We start from the raw sequence: 23,470 nt of genomic DNA on the forward strand, positions 1-23,470 counted from the left end.
TACGTTATTAAATTAATTTACTCACTTAGTGCGTTTTTGTTGGTTCCTTAAGTTTAAAGGGCATTATTTTTGGACTATTTTGTGCATTCAGTATACAGTAATTTATATAAAATATTCACATTTTATACCAAAAAAAGAAAAAAAAAAAGCTTTATATTAATATTATTTTCTTCCGTCATTGTTTTCTAAGTGTTGACACTGACAGCAAAGTATCATGACCCTAGGGGGCGCCATGGAACAGAAAAATAAAGATTAGTTTCACAGACAGCGCTTCATTTGTGTTCTAACAGAAATGCAGTGTTTGACATCGGTTGGTTTTCAGTCTGAGGAGAGCGCGGAAGAAAAAAGCAACAGGTTAGAAGGAGCAGAAAGTTGCCTGTTGTATGTCGATACGCCCAAAAGACTGCTGGATTATAAGGATGCAGAAGATGTTGCAGAGGTAGACCATCGTTATTGCTTTACACTTAATTGGAGGCAGAAGGTGAGTTTCTCTGTAAGCAAATCTGATACAACTTTTACTTTAGAAAACTATTTATAGACTCTGATATTATCCCTTTGATGAACAAAACTGAGACTTCATACTTTGAAATGTTGCATTAGTCAATATATAACATGTTTGCAAATTTTCAAATATTTCAAAATTGGGTTACAATTTTATAGAGTTGGGAAAATGTGTTGAACTTAAACTGTATGTCTTTCTTCGATATTATATTTGCCAATAAACAATGGTGCAAATGATTTTAACCTATTTCCTCTACCATAAAAGGTAGATGCCTTTCTCTTGTACTTCTACTCAGTCCAAAAAAGTAAAAAAAAAAAGTTAAATAACAAACCACTGGATTTTGTTTTCCAAGTTTGAAGGCGTTTTGCTTCCCATCCATACTGAGAATCTTCACCAGCATACTTCTACATAGGTTTATAACACTCATTTAGGAGTAATTACTTGAACCCCACTTTTCCTGACCAAAGTGGTAGTATTTATTGAAATCAAACCTACATTGAGAAGTGCTTCATTATAGTGCAGTCGTGGGCATAATTTCCTTGCCTTGATTCTCTCCAGATACTCCAACGGTCCTAAATTAATCTGCCCCAGGTCCATTGATGGCTGTGTTTGTCCAGTTTAACACCAGCTGTACCTATAACACCTATATCTTTTTGCCTCTTTTCCACTAACTGCAATGTGAAGGCGTAGGCCACCCACAATCCAGACAAATCGATCAGACATGGAAAATAGATGACTGAAAGAATAGTAATGTCACATAACCAGTTTATAATCATAATCTAGGGTAGGGTTGAGTGTTTTCTATCACTGCTTTGTTGAAACTCCCAGTTGTATGTAATCTTCAATCACTTTTACTCAAAATGTAGCTGTCAAATGAAAGGTTAAATTGTTTAGGAAAGAGTTGCCTCAAGTTGAGTCTTCAGCGTTAAGCTCTTAAGCTTTTACATGCATCCTTTCCCTAACACTCTTAAATAATGCTTCTTCACCCAGGCTCTGCAGAGCTGAATGTCACACACAATTCATCTCACAATACAAACACTAAACAAAAACTCAAGCCCACCATGAATGAGAAATGAAGGGAGAATCATTAATGTCCATAGAACAGTACATCATTTATAATCATGTACTATAAGGAAGATAACCAAGGAAGAACTGCCGGCTTCAAAATAGAAACCCGGAGGCTTGATCTTTAACTATTTGCATCTAAAAGATAAACGTCGTCTGGAAGAAGAGTTTTAGTCAGATAAGACAAAGATAGAGATGTTTGGCCAATGTGAAAAGAAGGTGTTCTCTAATGCTAAGAATGAATGAATTAGAATTTAATTTTATTGTCATTACACAGTCACAAGAACAGAGCAACGAAATGAACTCTCTGCATTTAAGCCATCCCTTTGGGGAGCAGTGGGCTACCACTGTGCGGTGCCCAGGGAGCAGTGTGGGGTTAGGGGTCTTGCTTAGGGACTCAGAGTGACAGTCCATGGGAGTGTGTGGGACTTGAACTCAGAACCTCCGACACCCAAGAGCAATGCTCTACTATGCCATCACTCAAGGTTTTAAAAGTCTTGACTGTCAAACAAGGTGTTAGTAGTGACTTGTGGTGGACTGTATAGTTAACAGTATTTCTTGTGCATTGTATAAGTGGATGGAATATTAAATAATATCTACGTCCAAAATATTGAGCTTTACCTTAAATCAAATTCACAGCTAGATGAATTAAATCTGGACACATTGGGGCATTGTGGTACAACCCTGGTCCCTAAAAAACTCACAGAAATATGAGTCCAGGGTTTAATTACATTTCATCAACAGTATTTAGACAAAATTAAGACAAAATCTATTTAATCCATGAAGAGTATCTTATAAGTAATGATCACAACTGTGACAATGTTTATGAAATATAAGACTAACTTTTCTTTCTTTAACCCAGTGAAAGATGATGATCCCTGTCACATGTAGAACAGGTCTTCAGGTGTTTTTTCTCCTACTATTGGTGGGACAAACAAATGGTAAGAAGCAGCATACAAAACCGAAAAGAATATAAAAGAACTACATCAGCTCATTGTTTTGTGACAAAAATATTGGTTTAGGCAGAGTGACGGCACCAGCACGTTTAAAAGCACCATTGGACAAGCCTTTCACACTCACCTGCACTGTTTCGAAGGAACGCAGTGATTCCTTGAGGAAAGTCCTCTGGCTAGACACGCAGAACCAAACGCTGCTGACATACGAGCCAGGAGACAAAGAGAGTATATTGGCACAACAGCATGTGGAGCTCGCCTCCTCCTCATCAAAGGATACCTCATCTATCACCATTCGCAGAGTGGGTTTCCGCGATGAAGGCTGCTACACCTGCATCTTTGAGCTAAATCTTTCAGGCTCTAAGCAGGGGCAGACATGCCTCACTGTTGATGGTAAGTGAAATAGTCATAATTATTTTGATACTAACAAAGTTGCACTGTCCGAAAAGAAGAAAAGTATTCCTGCTGCTGCTTTCTTTATGCCATTGATGTACGACACATTATTATTTGTCTTCTGTGATTTAGTGGACAAAATATTCACAAAAGCAGAGTAGATCTTATAAATATATGTTTTTTTCGCAGGGTGGGGTGATTAGATGTACTCTATTTATGGATTATAGACCAATTGGAAGCAAGTAGAAATTAATCAGAAAAATCCAAGAATTGAACACTGTGGAACTCCATTATTAATTACGAAGTGAGTTACAGCTTGATGACATTAAGACACCTATGTGTTTTGTATTTTAGGTTATAAAATGTACCTCATTCAGAAAGAAGAGTCGTGATCTTTATTTTGTAAAGTTTTCATTTAAAGTAATAGGAAGAAACAGACCCTAGAGATAAGCTTATGAGCAACAAGTTATCCTCTGTTTGGCACAGACGAGTTCCACATCTGTTTTTAAGGTTTAAGGTGATAAATGGGTTAGGAAAGTTTTTCTAGAGGATAGTAGTCAATATAAATCAGGGATAACTTGGCCTAAACAAATATGTCACAAGGGTATCATAAATTATAGTGGCCTGTCCTCAATCTCGATTGTTGCAATTGACAGTGTTTCATGGTTGCTAGATAATTTCCCTTTCGCAGACAAGACTCCATACTGAAAATATGCATATATTTATGTTCATAACCACTGCTGACCTCTGACCAGAAACTGATGAGTGTGCTAAGACTCACCCAGTCACATTAATAAAAAGCTGTGCAGCAGTGCAAGAAGGGGGGCTTATGCTCCTAAGCAAAAACAGCTGGAGCAGATTCCATTGACTGGATTCTGTTTGGATACCTAATATTCTCAATATTAACTTTTCTTTTTCTTGTGTGTCACAGTGTTTATTATTTGTTACACTGAATTAACCTTTTCTTTTTATTCCCAGCTGAAGTTACATCTGATAAAAACACAACAGCAGTGAGCGGAAAGAAGGTTTCCCTGTCATGCGCCTTCGGGTTGCCTGAAAAGGTACAACAGATACTGTGGAAGCATACTTCTGCTCATGGCGAATCAAACGAGGTGGCCTCTTTTGCAAAGCAGAGCGATCCTATGATCGAGCCACGTTATCAGGGGAGGGCCTGGCTATCGGCCTCCCTCTCACACAGTGAGCTTACAATCCAGCCTGTTGCCATTAAGGATGAGGGTTGCTACACCTGCGTCTATGAGACACATTCTGATGGAATAAAGAGCTCTGTGATCTGCCTCTCCACCTATGGTAAATATCTTCTTTTAAGTTCATCTTTTTACATCTACATAATACTAGCAAAACTTTACCAATAAAAAATTAGGCGTTTCTTTATTTGATCCAAGATCATTTATTTTCTTCTCTTTATTCAAGTTGAGGTTTTAAAAAATATTTTTATTTTAAGTAAATGTTCTTCTTGCTGTAAATAAAAAAAAAGTATATATTTTTTTATGACCCTTTAAAATACATTTGTGAACAAAAGAAAAAAGAAAACTAAGTTCTGTGCAAAAATACCCAATTCCTTCATTGGTGAGCTGGTGATGTCTTCTCCTGAAAGTTTGTTGGTGCAGTGCAGTGTAGTTGTATCAGTTATGTTATTTCTTATTGTAGTTTTTAGCATTTTCTTTAAATTAAAAGGGTTTCTCCTTTTACATGAAGCACATGCACTTGAATTCCTAACCCTTTATTAAAGCTTTTTCGTCCTTCTATGTGTTTATAGTCTAGATGCGTTTCAGTCAGTCAACAGAAAGTTCCTTCATTGTAATGTTTGAAAAGGGATATATAGAGATTTAATACACAGATTATTTAAAAAAGTTTTCTAAACATATTCTTATGATCAGAGAAAAACAGAAATTAAGAGAGACTTTGATATCGTTAATGTTTACCTCCTTAATCAGAGGCAATGGCTGAACCTTTTACCTGAGCTGAGGTAAAACAGAGATTATATTTACTTGATTTGAAAAATCAGTATCTTTACCATGGAGACAATAGATCATTTCTAATTCTAAAATTATTTTAAGGACAATTGTGTTTTCATGAGTACCAGGACTAGGGATGGGACGGTTTATGAAAACCGTCCAAACCGTTCAGTTCGACTGTCTCGGTTCGATTCGCAAAATATTTTGTTTATGCTAACAGCAACATGACTAACATGTCATGCTAACCCCGAAATCCGCTCCGCTCCGCTGCGCTCCAGACCGCCTGCACAAAGCAAAGTATACAGCCTCTGCTGCGGCTCATGTCCGCTCCGCTCCGAGTTCCTTGTAGATCGTAGAGGGCATGCGCGAGATGATTAAATTCAAAGCATCAAAACATGCGGAAATGATCCAGGGTTTCCGCGGATCATTAAAAATAATTGCAATCCATTATTTTTTGGGGGGATTTTTTCATTAATTTCATAAATTTTTATGGGATCAACATATACCGAACCGAAACCGTGACCACGAAACCGTGAATCGAACCGAACCGTGGATTTTGTGAACCGTTCCACCCCTAACCAGGACATTATAATCTAAAATATCAGACACTTGAATGTCCCTCTATGTGTAATAAAGCTACAATTAAGACTTCTAAAGATCATAGCAGTAATCGCAGCATTAGGCTTGAAGTAATCTATCACTTTAACAATATGCCTTTTCTCTCACTTTAAGTTATTTTAACCCACAGTCCCAAATTTAATCTGATGGATAATCTTAGGAGGTAAATAAGGCTGATAATAAAAAGACCTATACTCAAAGCTCTACAATAAAGATATATTGTTAAAATACTTCCAGAAATATTTAACAATTACAGTCAGCAGATATTAAAAGAGTTTAACTGGGTGTAATTAGTTTTTAACAAATCTCTTTTTGTAAATGCAATTTTTCTTTATTTACATTGATATACTGCTATACTTTGAGGAATTCCCATTTCATGTCTCCTTAGGAGCAAACTTCTTTGTTCATTAAAAGAAAAACAATTCAAATCTGTTTTTTGATTTACAAATGTTTCTGTCAGAAAGAATGCAACTTTAATTCTAGTAGTTTTTTGATTAATTGCCTAATTACAGTTACATTTGAATTGACATGTCTAGTTTCTTAAAGTGTAGATCATAGTTCTAAAAATTCCTTTAAGGAGAAAACATTTCAAAACAATAGGAAAAGTGAGAAACAGTAAACTAGACTGTATGAAGTGTTACAGTTTCTAATAACAAAGCTTGCCTGTTGCGTTATAGAGTTAGTGGGAGCATCTTCAGTCTCAGTCATAATTACCTTTCACACAGAAACTGAAATGCTCATTTTAAGACTTTACAATCAGACCTTCCACTCAGATTTGCTCCAGAAGGGAAGTTCCCCATGACAGCACTTCATACCAATCTCACACACTTATGAAATTTTAGCTTTACTAAATATTAAATAGCACAAAGGTGGAAAAGCCTTTTCAAACTTTTTGCATTTAGACTTAAGAAAGCTGAGAGAAATGAGTCAAAGCACAATGTGTAACTCGACTTACTTTTACACTGAGATTTATATTTAGCCTTTTGTTTTTTTATAAGGTACTGCGTAGAGGAATTTTATTTAGGTTTAGGTAGCAATGTTTAAAATGATCTTTTAGGCCCCTGCAAGAAGTTCTGGTTTATAAATTTAGCCAGATTAAGTAACACGTAGGTAGGATTACTCATTTTATAGCTTGAGCTTAATCCACTCATTCCTTATTTGTTCACTTTATATTATTAATATTTAAATGAAAAATAACAAATTTTGAAGTTAAGAAGTTTGTAGTGAAACAGATCAGAGTAGAAAGATACTGTTGGGATTTGTACATGAATATTAATCTTTTTTTCCTCCTCAGTTCTGAATTATTTTATGATGCAGCAGCAGGGTCAGAGTTTGGCCAGCCCGCTTCCACACAAACACTAAACAATAATGCCCATGTGCAGAATGGAGCGTTTGAAAGAATGATGGAGGAAGGGAGTGACGTCCAGATGCATGACTGTGTCAGTGTTTGCAGCGCACAGAGATTTCTTCTGTGCTTTGTCTGCCCCTCCTTTGTTTTCATGTGCGTTTCAACTCGTTAGTTTTAGGGAACAGATGTACTTTTGTTTGAAATTAAACTATATTAAACTCCTGCTAAGGCATAAGGAACATTTTTAGCTTTTGGTTATTGCTGCATATTATTGTCTATATTCTGTTTGGATTCACTACACTTCAAAAAGTGAACTAGAAGTAGGTAAAATTTAGACATAATTTGCATTCAAATAAGTGTATTTTCACTTGATGTGAATAAGTAAGTAAATATATATGAGATATATTTTAGGTCAATGCAAAATGTACAGTGTACATCTTGGATTGCATAATGACCCCTGCTTTTTTCAGACTTTCAAACACTCTGAACAATAATGACAGATACAAGCACAAGTCCATTAATCATCCTTCAGTGACAGCAGGAAGCAGAGACCTAATCACTTTGAAATTACAACCAGACCCAGAAAAAACTATATGAACAGAGGGATTCATAATGGATTTTTGGACATACAGTGCAAATATGTTTATGATCTGCCTTTGAAAGAAAGTTCACAACTTTGAATTGTAATATTAGACAGTAGAGTCAGTAAAATATGTTGTTCTAAATCTGTCAATCAAAATATTCAATTGTGCATTAGCTTTCTTAACAATCCCCCAACACTTGTTTATCATCAGGTTTTTATTTTGTTTGTCTATCACATGTCAGTAAAACTTATCTTAGAAAAGAGCATTATTTTCACCTTCAGAACTGCTCTTTAAATGAATATATTTTTTGTTTTAACTTCATTCTGTTTTATGTTTGTTTTTTCATATAATTTAATATCTTAAGCTGTACAGATCCATCCTGGGTTTTATCTCCAGTTTAGGCTGGATGTGGAAGAAGAATATTATGTAACTTCCCAGTTTAACTCTGCTTAACCATGTGTAGTCCTTTATGTTTACCATATCTACTTTTAGAAGCATATCAGAAAGGTCAAACTGGTTTGTACATTATGATAATGACCCCAGTGTGCTGAAAATAATCTCCAATCCACCAGATTATTTTCAGTGTGAGGGAAAAGTAAAACTGCAATGTGGATTTGCAGACAATTCATTGCTATTATAAAATGCTACATTGCAAAAACGTTCTGAAAATGAGTAAAGATTTCTTAAAATAAGCGTATTTACCCTTAATTTGAGAAAATAAAATAATCTTCCAATGGAATTAACATTATTAGCAAAATCCATTTAGTCAACTTAGTTAGAACTATATGTTTTGCAGTGTATCATGCAGGTAAGCATGTAAAACCTTAAGGGAAGCTTTTAACACATTGCTGCATGTTTGCCACAAAGAGGTAATCTATTTTTTAGTCTTAAAATTGTGTGATCAACAAATTGTATCTATCTGGAAGAAAGGGAACGTTTTTGAGCTTAAAAAGTTTACTTTTTAAGTTAAGCTGTGCCAAATAATACAGCATTAAAAAAAAGTAATAATTCCTAAAACTTACCTCAAGTTTAGGATGTGGGAGCTATTTACCCTCCTTACTATACAGTAACACTTGTCCGTGCTTCTTAAAGATCTGTCATAAAGGTCGTCATTACAAACCAAAAAGACGGGAAAAAGTCACTGTCCCACCCTAAACCCTAAGTGTCTAAATACACTCACCGGCCACTTTATTAGGTACACCTGTCCAACTGCTCGTTAACACTTAATTTCTAAGCAGCCAATCACATGGCGGCAACTCAGTGCATTTAGGCATGTAGACATGGTCAAGACAATCTCCTGCAGTCCAAACCGAGCATCAGTATGGGGAAGAAAGGTGATTTGAGTGACTTTGAACGTGGCATGATTGTTGGTGCCAGAAGGGCTGGTCTGAGTATTTCAGAAACTGCTGATCTACTGGGATTTTCACGCACAACCATCTCTAGGGTTTACAGAGAATGCTCCAAAAAAGAAAAAACATCCAGTGAGCGGCAGTTCTGTGGGCGGTAATGCCTTGTTGATGCCAGAGGTCAGAGGAGAATGGCCAGACTGGTTCGAGCTGATAGAAGGGCAATAGTGACTCAAATAACCACCCGTTACAACCAAGGTGGGCAGAAGAGCATCTCTGAACGCACAGTACGTCGAACTTTGAGGCAGATGGGCTACAGCAGCAGAAGACCACACCGGGTGCCACTCCTTTCAGCTAAGAACAGGAAACTGAGGCTACAATTTGCACAAGCTCATTGAAATTGGACAATAATAGATTGGAAAAAAGTTGCCTGGTCTGATGAGTCTCGATTTCTGCTGCGACATTCGGATGGTAGGGTCAGAATTTGGCGTCTACAACATGAAAGCATGGATCCATCCTGCCTTGTATCAACGGTTCAGGCTGGTGGTGGTGGTGTCATGGTGTGGGGAATATTTTCTTGGCACTCTTTGGGCTCCTTGGTACCAATTGAGCATCGTTGCAACGCCACAGCCTACCAGAGTATTGTTGCTGACCATGTCCATCCCTTTATGACCACAATGTACCCAACTTCTGATGGCTACTTTCAGCAGGATAATGCGCCATGTCATAAAGCTGGAATCATCTCAGACTGGTTTCTTGAACATGACAATGAGTTCACTGTACTCAAATGGCCTCCACAGTCACCAGATCTCAATCCAATAGAGCATCTTTGGGATGTGGAGGAATGGGAGATTCGCATCATGGATGTGCAGCCGACAAATCTGCGGCAACTGTGTGATGCCATCATGTCAATATGGACCAAACTCCCTGAGGAATGCTTCCAGCACCTTGTTGAATCTATGCCACGAAGAATTGAGGCAGTTCTGAAGGCAAAAGGGGGTCCAAGCATGGGGTACCTAATAAAGTGGCCGGTGAGTGTATATTCCAAATATCACAGGTGGGCATGAGCCCCGGAAGCAAAGCCAGAAAGCCTGATCCACCTCCAATGCCCTGAATATGCCCACCCTGATTATTTTAAATCATTTTCGAAAGTAGTCTGATAGGAAATGGGATTTAAAGAGGGGGAAGTCGGGGTAAAAGTGATTCAGGTGAGACTCAAACCCACAACAGCTGAGGTGAAGAATAAGGCCTTTGAAATAAGTCTATTTGAAAATCTATTCAATTTCAACAGCCTACTGTAGCGCACTGTAGCGCACTCAGTAATCATGTGTTTTTGTCAAAATTTTCAATGAAAAAGCACTCTGAAATTTTAAACAAGACAAAAAGATAAGATGTTTAAATTGTCCTTTACAAATTATGTTCAGCTTAACTTTAGTTTCTTACAGATTTTCTGTTAACACACTGCTTCAGATCTATAAGCCTCCCCTACCAAGCTATGAGATGTTATTGTGGTTTGACTTATGATCTGAATTTTTGTTTTTGTTGAGCTCCAACCCACCCTGAAAATCTAAGTTGTCATCCAGCCCAAAGGTGGATGAAATTCTTCAGTCAGAACCCTGAAAAGAATCTAAAACCAGGAGAGCCAAATATCTGTGGCTTAATGTGTTCTTGCCAACAAAAATGCTCTCCATTTCAGTGCATCATGTTCCCCACCCATCCTTGGGATCAGGGAAGGGAAAACAGTCTGAGATTTACTTATGGATCTTATGAAAACAGGACCCTGCATGTCTCTATGGGACAAAGCTTTTTTGTCAGGTTTTCTCTCTACATTATACATGTCCACGAGAGTTTGAATTAGTTAATGTAATAACATCATTATTACAACCTGATTTAGACTTATTTGGGTTTAAGATATTATGATATTTCTTAAACCTGAGAACTGTCTGTCAGAGATGTAAAAAAGACAGTAAAACCTTATGTTCTCTGCTCACTTTGCTTCTTGTGTCTCTTTTAGTTCTACCAAAACCTCAAGTGAGCTACAAGACCACTTCTCCAGGGGTGATTGAAGCCAACTGCACTAGCGTCTCCCGCCCTGCTGCAGATATTGTGTGGAACGTGGAAACTAATAACCGCACCATGGGTCCCCCTGTTAACAGAAATTTTCAGCAGGATGATGGGACCACTCTTGTCATCAGCACGCTGACTGTCCAATCAGTGCTGCTTAAAGATGTGTCTGTGAAATGCTTGGTGCATCACAAAGGGCTTGAGTCACCCATCGCTGTATCCATGAACACTAAGAGTGAGTTAACAGCTAACGTCTACTGTTATTGATTATTGACAATCCTCCTCTGCAGGGCATATCTTGTCAAAAAAACATCTTATTGATTTGCATCACTACAGAAGATTTAAACGGGCTTACAACAATATAAAAATTAACTTGTTTCTCAAGCTGCAACTATAACTGCTTAGCTGCCTTTCTTAGGGCACAGAATTTGTCTGAATGTTTTTATTTTTTATTTAACCAGGTAAAAAAATCCCATTGAGATTAAAAAGCTCTTTTTTCAAGGTAGTCCTGGCCAACAGGCAGCAAAGTTACATAAGAAACATAGATACATTAAAATAAATGACATGTACATAAAAAAAAAACATATCAAGTAAAACAATTACAGATCATTGGGGTAGCTTTAAATTATTTCACTTTCATCTTAAAAGCATTTAAAGATAAAAACTCAGTCAACTTCCAGTTTCTTTTTAAAAAATTCCACCCACAAGTAGAAACAACACTTAATATCAACATTAACCTCTAGAACAGCTTAACAGGTTAGTTTATTAAACTTATGATAAGTAAAATGGGAGAACTAGAAGGCTGAGTTCACAAATTATTGTAGTAGTACATTTTAAATCAATTTTAAATATAAACACAGCATTTGCACAATTCTAGGGTTGCATGACGGGTTGTTTTATGTTAATAAAACAACCCGTCATGCAACCCTAGAATGTAGAATTGTTCTAATTGAAACATTTGAGATTTCGTCTACTTATAATGTGTATTAAAATATGGAAGATAAAGAATATGAGTATTTTTAAAAAAAAATATGAAACACATAAATGAGTAAGCAAAAAAACACAATGAGGACCTCATTCTTATATTGATAACTAGCCTATTGTGTAGAAAAACCTAAAAAACATTACCCAACATTGATATTGGTTCCGAATAACCACATGGGTTTAGGAAAAGGTTAATACACATGAGTTTCAGTTCAATTAGTAGCTTTGCTACAGTATGACATGTATTTTTTAAGTGATAAATTATGTTGTATATGCAGAATTCACTGTATCAGTTTTAGATATTCAAGCTAACCTATTACATGTTTTGAAAAGCTAAATTGTACCACTTGTTTAAAGTTTAAGGGTGAGTGCAATTTAAAGGAAGCCTAACCCATTCCTCCTAAAGAGAACAAATTCCTTTCCTCCAAACTGTTAACAGAGGAATCCAAGGTGGCTTTCAGATGTAGATTAAACCTCACTGTTGAGGCTTTAGTTTCTTGCCGGCCCTAAATTTACTACATTTATTTGGGTCAAGAGTGCAAAAGAAGAGAAATTAGACAGTAACACTGTAAATTAAACCTGTAATTAAATTATAGATGACCAGAAATAAGAGCGGCAGGGTTCCGATTAGTCCAGAACAGGCGACACACATACAGTATCATCACGGCAATTAGATTAAACAGTTATATGTTATACAGGTCATTGCAAGTAAGGAGTCTTCTGATAAGGTCTCATTTTTGTTCTTTTTTAGTTGGCACAGCTCTCACCATCCTGATTTCAGTGACCACAGTTGCAGCTTTGCTGGTGATGTCCTTGTGTTTCTGCCTTTGGAAGTGTTTTTTGCGTAAAGAAGGTGAGCACATGTTTAAACTGTGTTTATAATAGATGACGGTATCTGTTATCACACAGGTTGGTAATAAATATCTCTTGTTATATGCACTGTTTTGCTAGCCTTGATAACATTGTAGGTATTCTCAAATGTAATTGAAAAGCATTGTGAGGCAAACCAAAAAGATCAATATTTTAACAACTTTTAGAGAGTAAAATAAAGCAAATACATTTTCCCGGTGCTTTTAACTGGCTTATTCTGAAGAATAGGGTCATACTTTGAAATCAACAGAATTTAATATCCGGGATCACTTTCTCGTGCGTTTTCTGGCAAACTGTCCCAGAAATGATAAAAAACTTAGATCCCTGTTCGGATCCACCCTCACATGGATTCACTTTTTCTTTGAAGATCAATTCTTAGTTAATGTTAAATAAACAATATCTTTGTAGTTACTGGTGTTTTTAGGAGACATGTGAAAGCCGTTTGAAGTATAACTCAATGCAAAATCTATTTCTATGCTTTTAATCTTCCTGTTTTTTTGTTTTTTTGTCTGATTTCTTATTTTTCAAATATGTCTCAAAACCTGCAGCTATTAAATTTAAATTTTCCTATAGGCTTCAATGGTACATGCTAGTACATGGTTTCATTATCAACTCATTCAGAAACACTCAGTTTTGCATTTTAGTCGATTTGTCGTTGTGATTAGGGACTTTTCAGAGTCCTCAAGTGCCCTTATTTGAACACATCAATTTGCAAGTTCTCACACTTTTTAAGCATGGAGGGATCTAAAATTGTCATCCTAGGTGCATGTCCATTTTAAGAGACCTAATCTAAAACAAAAATTCAGAAATCACAATATATGGTTATGTTAACTATTGGTATTTATAATATTAATGTATATAATATTAATTGTATATACATATACATAATATTAATTTTATATTATATGTAACATGAAATTCATTTATGTACTTTAGACAAAGAGGAAGTATCGTTAAATATGTTTAAATGATTCACTATTTAATAGACTTGATTTGTTTTAAATATATTTAGAGTGTTTTTAATATCCTTCTTTAAGCTGACATTGAAATTTCTCTCCTGTAGTTTGTCTTAGAATATAACCAAATATGGAGATTGTGTGACAAATTGATCTAGATGTTTCTAATAACTTTTAGACCAACCAATTATGACTTTCCCAAACAAAGTGTTTAGGTACACTGGAAACGTCATCCTCTCCTCCACTACCTTTGCACTTTTCAGAGCCCTAAAGTGCTTTTTTTTTTTTTCGAAAAACAACTACCGACTAACGTGATAATTTTTTCCTCGTTTTGGTTGATTTGACATTTATATATATATATATATATATATATATATATATATATATATATATATATATATATATATATATATATATATATATATATATATATATATACATCGACACTTCATGCTTCAACAAGGCTAAGGGGCTTGTTTAAGACTCAAACAGTTGCACTTTTGTTTTTTGCTCGTTGCCAGTGCAGATGATGATAAGCGGTGGACATTAAAGTATATCCAAAAGATTAGTGGTTGCAAATTTTCCAGAGTTGTGTCTTGGTGGAGCTGTACATATGGAGGGATAAATGAGAAAGCAATTTCAGGGTTCTCAGGCAGGATTAGGGGTAATCCAAGAAGAAACAAGCTTGCTAAAGACAAAGTACAGAGTAAGTAGACTACAGTGACGTCCCTTAACAAGAATGCATAACTAAAAAAGGTTTCTAAGAGAGGCTAGATTTATTGCAATTATGGTGGACAACCAGATGAAGAGGGGAACTCGCCCTTATTACTCTGAAGCATATTGAGTTTCAGGACAGGCTGCCGCAAGAGAGTCCCCCCACTGATGAGTAAGGGGCTACACTCAAACACTTTATAAAGCCTTGGTTGAAGTTGATCTGAGTGCCTAGATAATTTAATTTGTATATTTTTAGCAATGGTTAATTTTCTGTTTCCTTATAGCATAAAGCATAAATGGCAAAACTTTATTTTAGTTTATCTTTCAAATGTGAAATCCTAATAAACATGATATTGAAGAATGACAGATGTGTGTTAGTATTAATAAGTCAGGTCAGTAAAGAACTGGATCAACAGCAACTGGACATCTTTTTTTTTGTTGTTGTAGATGATTAGGAACCTATGCCAGCAAGTCAGGTAATGCCTAAAATAAAAAATGTTACTTGCTTAATCTTTCATACATATCTATAGCCAATAGAAAGACATTTTAAAATGGTTCAAAGAAAGACTTGACCAGTACCCAAGACTATCTTGCTGCTATGCCAGGGAGGATCAGCCAAGATCTTATTCTTTCTGTTCCAACCCTGAAACAAAATGGGGGATGGAATGCTCGCCTCTGGCCAAAAGGGGATTGTAAAATATATCAACCCAGAGTGTGCACATATATGAGGAGCTTTTGTCTGGATTAGGTTTTTTAGAATACCTTTACATGGGTTTTACCCTGACTTGATAAAAGACCTCAAACCTTTGCATTGATTGTATTACATTTCAAAGTTTGATATTTTGTAAAAGCAAAGAAAAAATAAATACATATATTACATGTCTTACACAACACATCTCTACTGGGGAGACTGTAAAGGTAGATAGCGCTATAGCCTTTTTATCAGCTGTAACACTAATGTTTAATATTCAATAAAATACAATAAATATTACTGTTTGTCTTCAGATAAACCCCAAAAATGCTTCTTCTTTTTATTTTGATTTTTTTTTTTTCATGTCTAATTAATAACAATGAAACTGATTTATATTTTATTCTTAGTCAATTCCTGCAGTTCTCATGCTCTCTGGGATTCATTACAAAGCATTCCAGTGGTTTCTGTAATTCATTTTCAACTGTTCAGAATTTTGATGCAGAACTCCTCAGTCTAAACAACTTTAGATAATTCCTTCAGAAATTGGTATTTCATTCTTAGGTTTCTTACCTAATTCCTAATTGATTCATTGACATTTATATGTATTCTCAACATAATCAGGGATTCTATTTTTAACTCAGTCAAAGCAGTGCCTTCTCCCCTCATAAGGGATCCCTCCTCTGGAGGACTGGGCTAATCTTGCTCATCAAATATATGGGATGGAAACCTTTACAAATCTTCCCTTAGCTCCTGCATTACTCATTTATAGTGATCATATTTGAGCCTTCCAGCTGGTGTGAGCCTTAATTAAAGCCATCCGGAGGCGATTCTCTTTCTTTTAAAAACAGTTTGCTCGCTGTGTGAATAATCCAGTTTCAGAGTCAGTACAACAGCTGCTGTATGTAAACCATCCTTTCTGGAAGGCTAACAGAAGCACAAGCAGAGTTATCCTTTTTTTTTTTACATTTTGAATTAGAATACCAGTAACTGTCAGGAATATTAATCAATTCATTCATGACTGATGCAAGACTCATATTAATTCTCAACTGATTGCTATTGATTATGCTTAATTTAGATAGAAACTTGTAAATCCTTTCATTTTTTATCATATTTGTGTGAATCAGAGGAATACCACAGTTTATTGTTAATAAATATACTTGTGCTGTAATTGAACCCAACAGTCTCATATTGGACTAGGACTTCAGCAAAATCGCAAGAATCTTATATTTCAGTGATTCAGATTCAGATTATTTGTAAACTGTGTAGAACAGGGATTCCCAAAGTGTGGCGCGTGCTTCCCCAGGGGTCTGTGAGCTGCCACTAGGGGGTGCACAAAATAAATAGCGTAATGTCTGGAAATTTCTCAATTACATTGATCCCATATAAAGACATGTGAATACTGTACATTTATATAAATAAACAATTAATTCACAGGAGAATCTACTTGATTAGAAGAAGTCCCTTTATCTGCTTTATTTTTAGATGCATTATTGAAAAGTTTACCTTCTATGCATGTTATACTCAGCTAGTCTGTGGCCTCTACTTCAAACAAACAGCACCAAAAATGGAAGGTAGAAGTGATTGCTGGGCTATGCTAAAGCAGCACAAAGCTTTTATACTTTTCATTAGATAGTATGGTTCAGATAGATGCAGTTTTAGCCCATATTCAGGAAGGAACTGGGAAACTGGTGATGTTGGGGGGAAAAAAGGAGCTGAGGTATGTTGCCCTGACGATGTCTACCTACGGTATAACAATCAGGAAAATAATTTTTTTTAAGGCCGGCGCTTGATAAAAAAATTAAAAAAATGTTTTATTAAATCTCTTGAGTTTCTATTTTGCTACTTAAATTGTGAGTAAGATCTATATTGAGAAGCAGGTACATGAAATAAAGTGAAAACACACAGGTAGATTATCAGAGTTTAGTCTGTGAATTCACCTTTAGAGACATTTAAGCTTTCCTTGATTGATTGATTGATTGATTGATTGATTGATTGATTGATTGATTGACTTTATCGATCTCACACTGGAGAAATTTACACGTTACATCAGCTCAAAAAGCCAAAGAAAGGAATGTGCCAAAGGAAGAAAAAGGCACATGGGATATATACATATACAGTGCGTCCACATTGACAGCTTTTTTTATTTAATTTTTTCATAGTAGGATCATTATACAGGGTTATTGCAAATAGTGTTTACATGGGTATTTATATAGATGGATATTTATATTTACATACTGTATATAGTTGTTGCACTGGGTATCAACTATATAGAAACAAGTTACTGCACAGGCCATGAAAATAGTAATTGCACATTATACATTGCACAAGTTATTGCCGTTGTAGTGTTGCATTGTAGAGTCTGGTTGCAGCAGGCATGAAGGACCTGCGGTAGCGCTCCTTTTTACAAACAGGGTGTAAAAGTCTTAAATTAAAGGAGCTGCTCAGCTCCTCTACAGTCTGGTACAGGGGGTAAGAGGTGTTGTCTATGATGGATGCAAGGTTGGGCAGCACCCTCCTGTCAGCCACATCCTCCACTGAGTCCAGAGTCCAGCCTGGGACAAAAGCGGCCTTTCTCACCAGTTTGTTCAATCTCTTTCTGTCCCGCTCTGCGCTGCCGGGGGCCCAGCAGACAAAAGTGTAGAGGAGGGCTGATGTCACCACAGAGTCATAGAAGGTTTAAAGCAGGAGCCTGCTCACTCCAAAGGACCTCAGCCTCCTCAGGAGGTGGAGGGGGCTCTGGCCCTTCTTTACAGGACATCGCTGTTTAGAGGTATAACCAAGCACCCTGCGATAGACGGGCGATCTGACCAGGGTGTCCCGCCCATTGACAGCTTCAGATAGGCACCAGCACCCCTCGCAAGCCCAGCAGGGATAAACATGATGGATGGATGGATGGATGGATGGATGGATGGATGGATGGATGGATGGATGGATGGATGGATGGATGGATGGATGGATGGATGGATGGATGGATGGATGGATGGATGGATGGATGGATGGATGGATGGATGGATGGATGGATGGATGGATGGATTTGTTTAACCAAACCGAGTGTCTCTTTCTCTCGCTGCACCTGAAAATCCTCAGGATTTTGTTGCGGATTCTGGTTCTTGTTATTCAAGCATGATTAAACATGCCGCCTTCAATATGGCTGTAAAAAAAAAAAAAAAAGCTTTGTGTTGTTCAAATAGTATTTTGTTTTTTTAGAAGGGGTGGGAGTTGAGACAGATTTTTTCAAAATCATGTGTGCTGAACTTAAGTTCAGATTGAAAGTTGCAATTTTCCTTAAAAAAAGGAGATAAAAACATAAACTCTCTTTACACTCTTCTTTGCAGATGTTTAATTTTGCACACACGCACAGAGCTGAATGAAGAGGCCGTGCTTCGCAGGACCGTCCCAATGAGACCTTTTACCTGCCGTATCATCATCACCATCTTCATTAGTGCGTTGATGAAAACGGAAGACGGTGTCAAATTTCCTTGTGGGCTGTACAACACAATCCTATTTATCATTACCAACTGGGTGACATTCAGCTTCGTGATGACTCTTCCTTAGACTTCTTTTTCTATCATCTCAGCTCCATTCACTGATTAAGTGGATGTCAGCCTATTCAACAACAGCAGAGCCTTCCAGCAGCTGAGAGAAGTGGAGTCATTTTTGCAGAACCACATGTATTGAGAAAACTTTTGCTTCTGTTTTTTTCCATGAACCATAAATATGTTTTCTAATATTTGTTTTTCTTACTCACTAAAATGTATTAAAAACTTAGGAAAAACGCAGCAGAGAACCATATGAATATTTTTTGGAGAATATTTATGTAGTTTTAATAATACAAGAGAAAAGCAAGTCTTGTCTGTGAGTAAAGGTTATACAGTCTATTAGACAAGCTGTTCTCCCTCCTCTGATCTCCCAGGTGAAACAGATGCCTTTTTAGAACACCATCTGAACAAACAACTTAAATATAAAGTTGGGAAGTTGTTTTACATGCCAACACAACGTATTGCAAAGTGAAAGGGAAGTTGTAAACAGTTTTTAGCATCTTCACAAATAAAACCGAAGAAAGTGTGGACTTGCGCTTATATCTCACTCCCTTCACCCTTCAACCTTGAAATTAATCCCAGTGACACTACAGCCATAAGAAGTCATCTTAGTATTAGTCATGTCTACAGTATTTGGTATTTAATCTCAGTATACAGTAAAGCTGTGAACTCTTTAGAGGTTTATTTGTGAACAAAGAGCATAACGGTCAAGGAATCCAGCAGACAGATTAGTAATAGAGGTGGAGAATAATAAAGCAGCTATAGGTCATAAATCATACATCAGTATGCAATATTAAGGGGAAAGCACTACTCCATAGAGGTGGAAGAGCTGCAATGATCCACAGCTTAGGTAGGAGATTATGTCAGTATGACATGGCGGTTATACTCCATGGGTCTGACCATATTAGAAGAGTAACAATTAGAAATTATACTTAGAGAATATTTCTCTAAATCATCATAGTGATCATAAATATGGAGAAAGGGGCTTTGGTAGATGAGAAGAAATCAAGCACCAAGGGAGATAATAGAAAAACTGCACACTGATTTGGAAATCCATCCCCTCAATAAAACCTGGTGGCAGAGCTTCAGTTTGCTGTGATGAATTCCTTCAGCAGGGACAGGAATGCTGCTGATATTTCAACTGTACCAGGATTAAAAATCAAACTGAAAATCATTGGAAAGACATGCTCTCCACAGAATATTTTCAGTCTGACTGAGTTTCAGTCATTATTCTGTGGTTCTGCACTTTATTCCAAATATTTTGCATAACTCTTGCCTTTTTGCAACATGTTTTTTTTTTTTTTTTTTTTTGCTTGCGCATATGTTTTTGTTAAAGGTTAAATTCCTCGGTCAGATGGCTTGCATCAATTGAGCTGCCCCTGAAAGGAATGTTTTCTTGCTTCTAACTGTGCAGTCGAGTCCTTTGTGTCTCAAAGCCTTAAAAAAATACATCAGGATTGGAGGTTAAATATCTCAAAGGGCCACCCTGTTATTTAAAAATCAGACATAAACATTTATAATGAAGCTTCTAGTACATTTTTATTTTGTATTGCTTTCATATTATGGCTTTTAAACATCAAAGCCATGACTTGATACACTGCTTACTGAAGCGTCTGGTTTGCATTTAGTCTCACTTTCTTAACTTTCAATCACACAGAAGTACTATATTTCAGTTGTACTTCAGTAAAGACTCATTATGAAAACCAACACTTGTAAAGTAAATGTAATAGAATAATTAAAGGACTGAAAAAGTAACCTTGGTGTTTCTCTGTGATTCCGTTTTCAGCTCTTGCTGTATGTCTTAAATTGGATTCAGGGAAAAATCCAATTCGACCTTGTTATACCAAAGCTGCCTGCCAGATGCTCTATTTTGTTTTTTTGTTTTTTTTTGAGAATTTTCTCTCCTTTATGCAAGAGAAGTGGGAGTGGATCTTAGGAAATAATAAAACAAAACCTTAATGTATTCCAAAAATGTACTTTGTAGCATTTATAATGCTTGTTTTGCCTGCAGAAAATGTGTGACATATCTAACTCTGCGTTTCTCAAAACTGAGCAGTAGAAATGAAGGAAGTTCTTGATTACATTAGCCAGGAGGCCGGTTAGTTGAGTTAGGAATTTGTGTTACGCCACCATCTCTGAAACATTATTTCAACCATTTCGGGAATGATCTGTGTTGTTGAACTACTCAGAGGAATTCGCCTCACATCACACGTCTCAGAAATATAATGATTGTATGTATGTGCAAGAAGAATTTTTACATGGATGTGTATAAGTATATATATCATATTGTTTGAGGAGTGTATCTGCAATTTATACCCACCTTCTTTCCTCTCCAGGTGGTGTATAGGTAGTGTTGGTTTTGTGGCTGCGAAAAGCTAAAGGAACATCAAAAGCAACCTCTATGATCACACAAGTGATCCTGCTTTTAGTATGTGGCGGTGAGAACTTGGTCTACTGGTAACAAAAAATGCCAAAAGAAAAAAAAAATTATTCACAGAGGTTGTGTGTGTGTTGCAACTGGAGACACAGTTGCAGAAAGAATTAATTTCCCCACAGAGAGACAAAACTATTCCTCCCAAGGAGGGATTAATATGCTGTTCTGTTTCAGCTTTTCACCTTCAACTGTTTGGGAAGCATTCCACTGCGAATATAGAAAGATCATGGAAATCCTCAGCATATTTTTGTATTTTTATCCATCACTGCAAAAAATGTAAATCTAAATAAGTCATTTTTTCTTAAAATAAGTGCATTTTATCCTGAATTGAGGAGATAAATAAGACACTTTGCCAATGGAACAAGACAATTTACATTTAAAATAAGAAAAATCAATTGCATTGTCTTATTTCAAGTGCATGTTATCTAATTAACTTATTTTAAGTGTAAAAATACTAATTCCATTGGCAAACTATCTTATTTACCTGCTCAAATTAAGGGTAAATACACTTGATTTAAGAAATGTTTACTTAATTTCAGATTGTTTTTGCAGTGTACATTTTTAGAGCTTCTGTATTGTAAAGGGACATTATTATTGCTATGATAAAATGAAAATGATATTTCAGCAAGACAAGTAATGATTAGGGCTCTTAATGATGGAGGGCTATCATATGAGGAGCTAATTTTATTACATCTTGAGTAAAGTCATAACTTTACTTACAAAATCTATTTGTTTGCAGCAGATTATAATAAAAAAGGTAATGATTTAGGAAAAACTGATTCCATCCTGTTCAAAGAATTTCTCTGTCTTAAGAAATTCCTCCCTTCAGGATACATCACAGTAAACCATCTAAATTAATTTCTTATCTCTGTACATGTCTAAACCTTTTCATTGTTGTATCTGTAGCTTGGAATCTCTGGTATAGAGCTATCACTAAAATATGAACAGTTTCAGTCACTCTGGATAAGAGCTTCACAGCCCTACCTCTATTGTTTCTCCTTATCCATTAAAAGTCTCCATGCATTAAAGTCATAATGGCAGATATACCGATAGACTGCTGTTAAAAGGTTTATCCCTGCAGCTTTCCTGTAGTCATAACGTTTCTCCATCTTTGACTTGCCTGAAATATCTATTTCTTTTTCCACCCCTTAAACATTGCCACTTTTTCTGTCCCCATGTAATATCACTCATCCACCAGCTTTACTGCATACAGCTTTAGGGTTGCAGATTTTTGCTGTCATTCATATAAAGTATGTGTGAGAGCACAATATTTATTAGTAGTCACTGGAATCAAATCAAAGAAATTGCATTTTGGGTTACAAAAACAATCTAAACAACTTTAACTAGCCTAAATCAATATTAAATGACACTTTATTGCAATATTAAATGCAAAGTATTTACAGATTGCAGATAGTTGCATCTTTTTAACATCTATGCTATTTTCAGAGACCTAATCCAACTTTAGATCCCCCATCTGACTGGATTAATTATCCATAGCCACCATTTGTAATAAAAAGAAGGAAAACATATATAAAGATATATAGAGATATAGATACATATTAAAGAAACATTTCATTTTACTTTAACAATTTACTTTAATGTTGGAGAGCCCTCATCCCATCACTAGAGCTTTTAACTTCTACTTTTTTTTTTTTTTCTTTTAGATTTGAGTAATCATGATTTATGACTTAGTTCCTTCAAGAATTTTTATGTTACTTCCATTTAAAAGAAAAACTTGAACAAAATTTAAAAAAAATCCTGTGGGGGAAAAAATAAGATAATAATAAAAAGAAGTACCAGTAAGGAATTTATCCAAATGTTTTTGCAATAAAATGTGACTGGTCTTATTTCACAACACTGAAGATTAACCTTTTTTTTTATGTTTCAGTGCCATACCAATTGTTTTTGTTCTAACTGTCTTTATGTTTAGACTGAATAATGTTTCTCTCACCACACATAAAAACAAAAAACACAAAAGTCGTTTAACTTCCTGTAATTTTGAGCCAACGCGTTCAGCTGTGGTTTAGAAGTCAGGACAGTTCACCTGCAGCTACTCTGACAAACTCTGCATATGATGTACAGGAAATATCTGATTGAAAGGTATTTTGTGTTCTCTCTTGATGTCGGTTCTTGAACTTGCATAACATTTCCATTATTTATTGATCTCACGTAAAAGCGATGTGAAAAATAAACAGATTTAAGAACATAATGCTTTCAAAGTTTTAAATTACATAATGAAAATTCCAATAAAGCAGAATACCACTTTGAAGCTAAAAACCTTAAGACCACAGTCCTCTTTGTGCTGTGTCACTTAACTAAAACCTGTTCCATGATAACTTTCCACAAGTATGTTTCTTGTTTAACTCAACTATGTGAAAATTTCAGAACATTTAAGTCAATTTGTTAAAACTATAATTTTCTTTTTGATCCTGT

General features: G+C 35.9%; 1 protein-coding gene across 1 annotated transcript; it reads left to right on the forward strand.

Annotated features, from left to right (window-relative positions):
* The first annotated feature begins 282 nt into the window (after positions 1–282).
* On the forward strand, positions 283–20,358 carry zgc:113337 (uncharacterized protein LOC503741 homolog). The gene is made up of 7 exons (XM_038308027.1): positions 283–481; positions 2,430–2,508; positions 2,590–2,913; positions 3,892–4,221; positions 10,800–11,084; positions 12,585–12,686; positions 18,400–20,358. The coding sequence occupies exons 2-7, from the start codon at positions 2,436–2,438 to the stop codon at positions 18,405–18,407; spliced, it is 1,122 nt and encodes a 373-aa protein (XP_038163955.1). The 5' UTR covers positions 283–481; positions 2,430–2,435; the 3' UTR covers positions 18,408–20,358.
* Positions 20,359–23,470: the final 3,112 nt, after the last annotated feature.

The sequence above is a fragment of the Cyprinodon tularosa genome, unplaced genomic scaffold, assembly GCF_016077235.1.
Source record: "Cyprinodon tularosa strain WSP-4 unplaced genomic scaffold, ASM1607723v1 ctg629, whole genome shotgun sequence".
Classification (NCBI taxonomy): domain Eukaryota; kingdom Metazoa; phylum Chordata; class Actinopteri; order Cyprinodontiformes; family Cyprinodontidae; genus Cyprinodon; species Cyprinodon tularosa.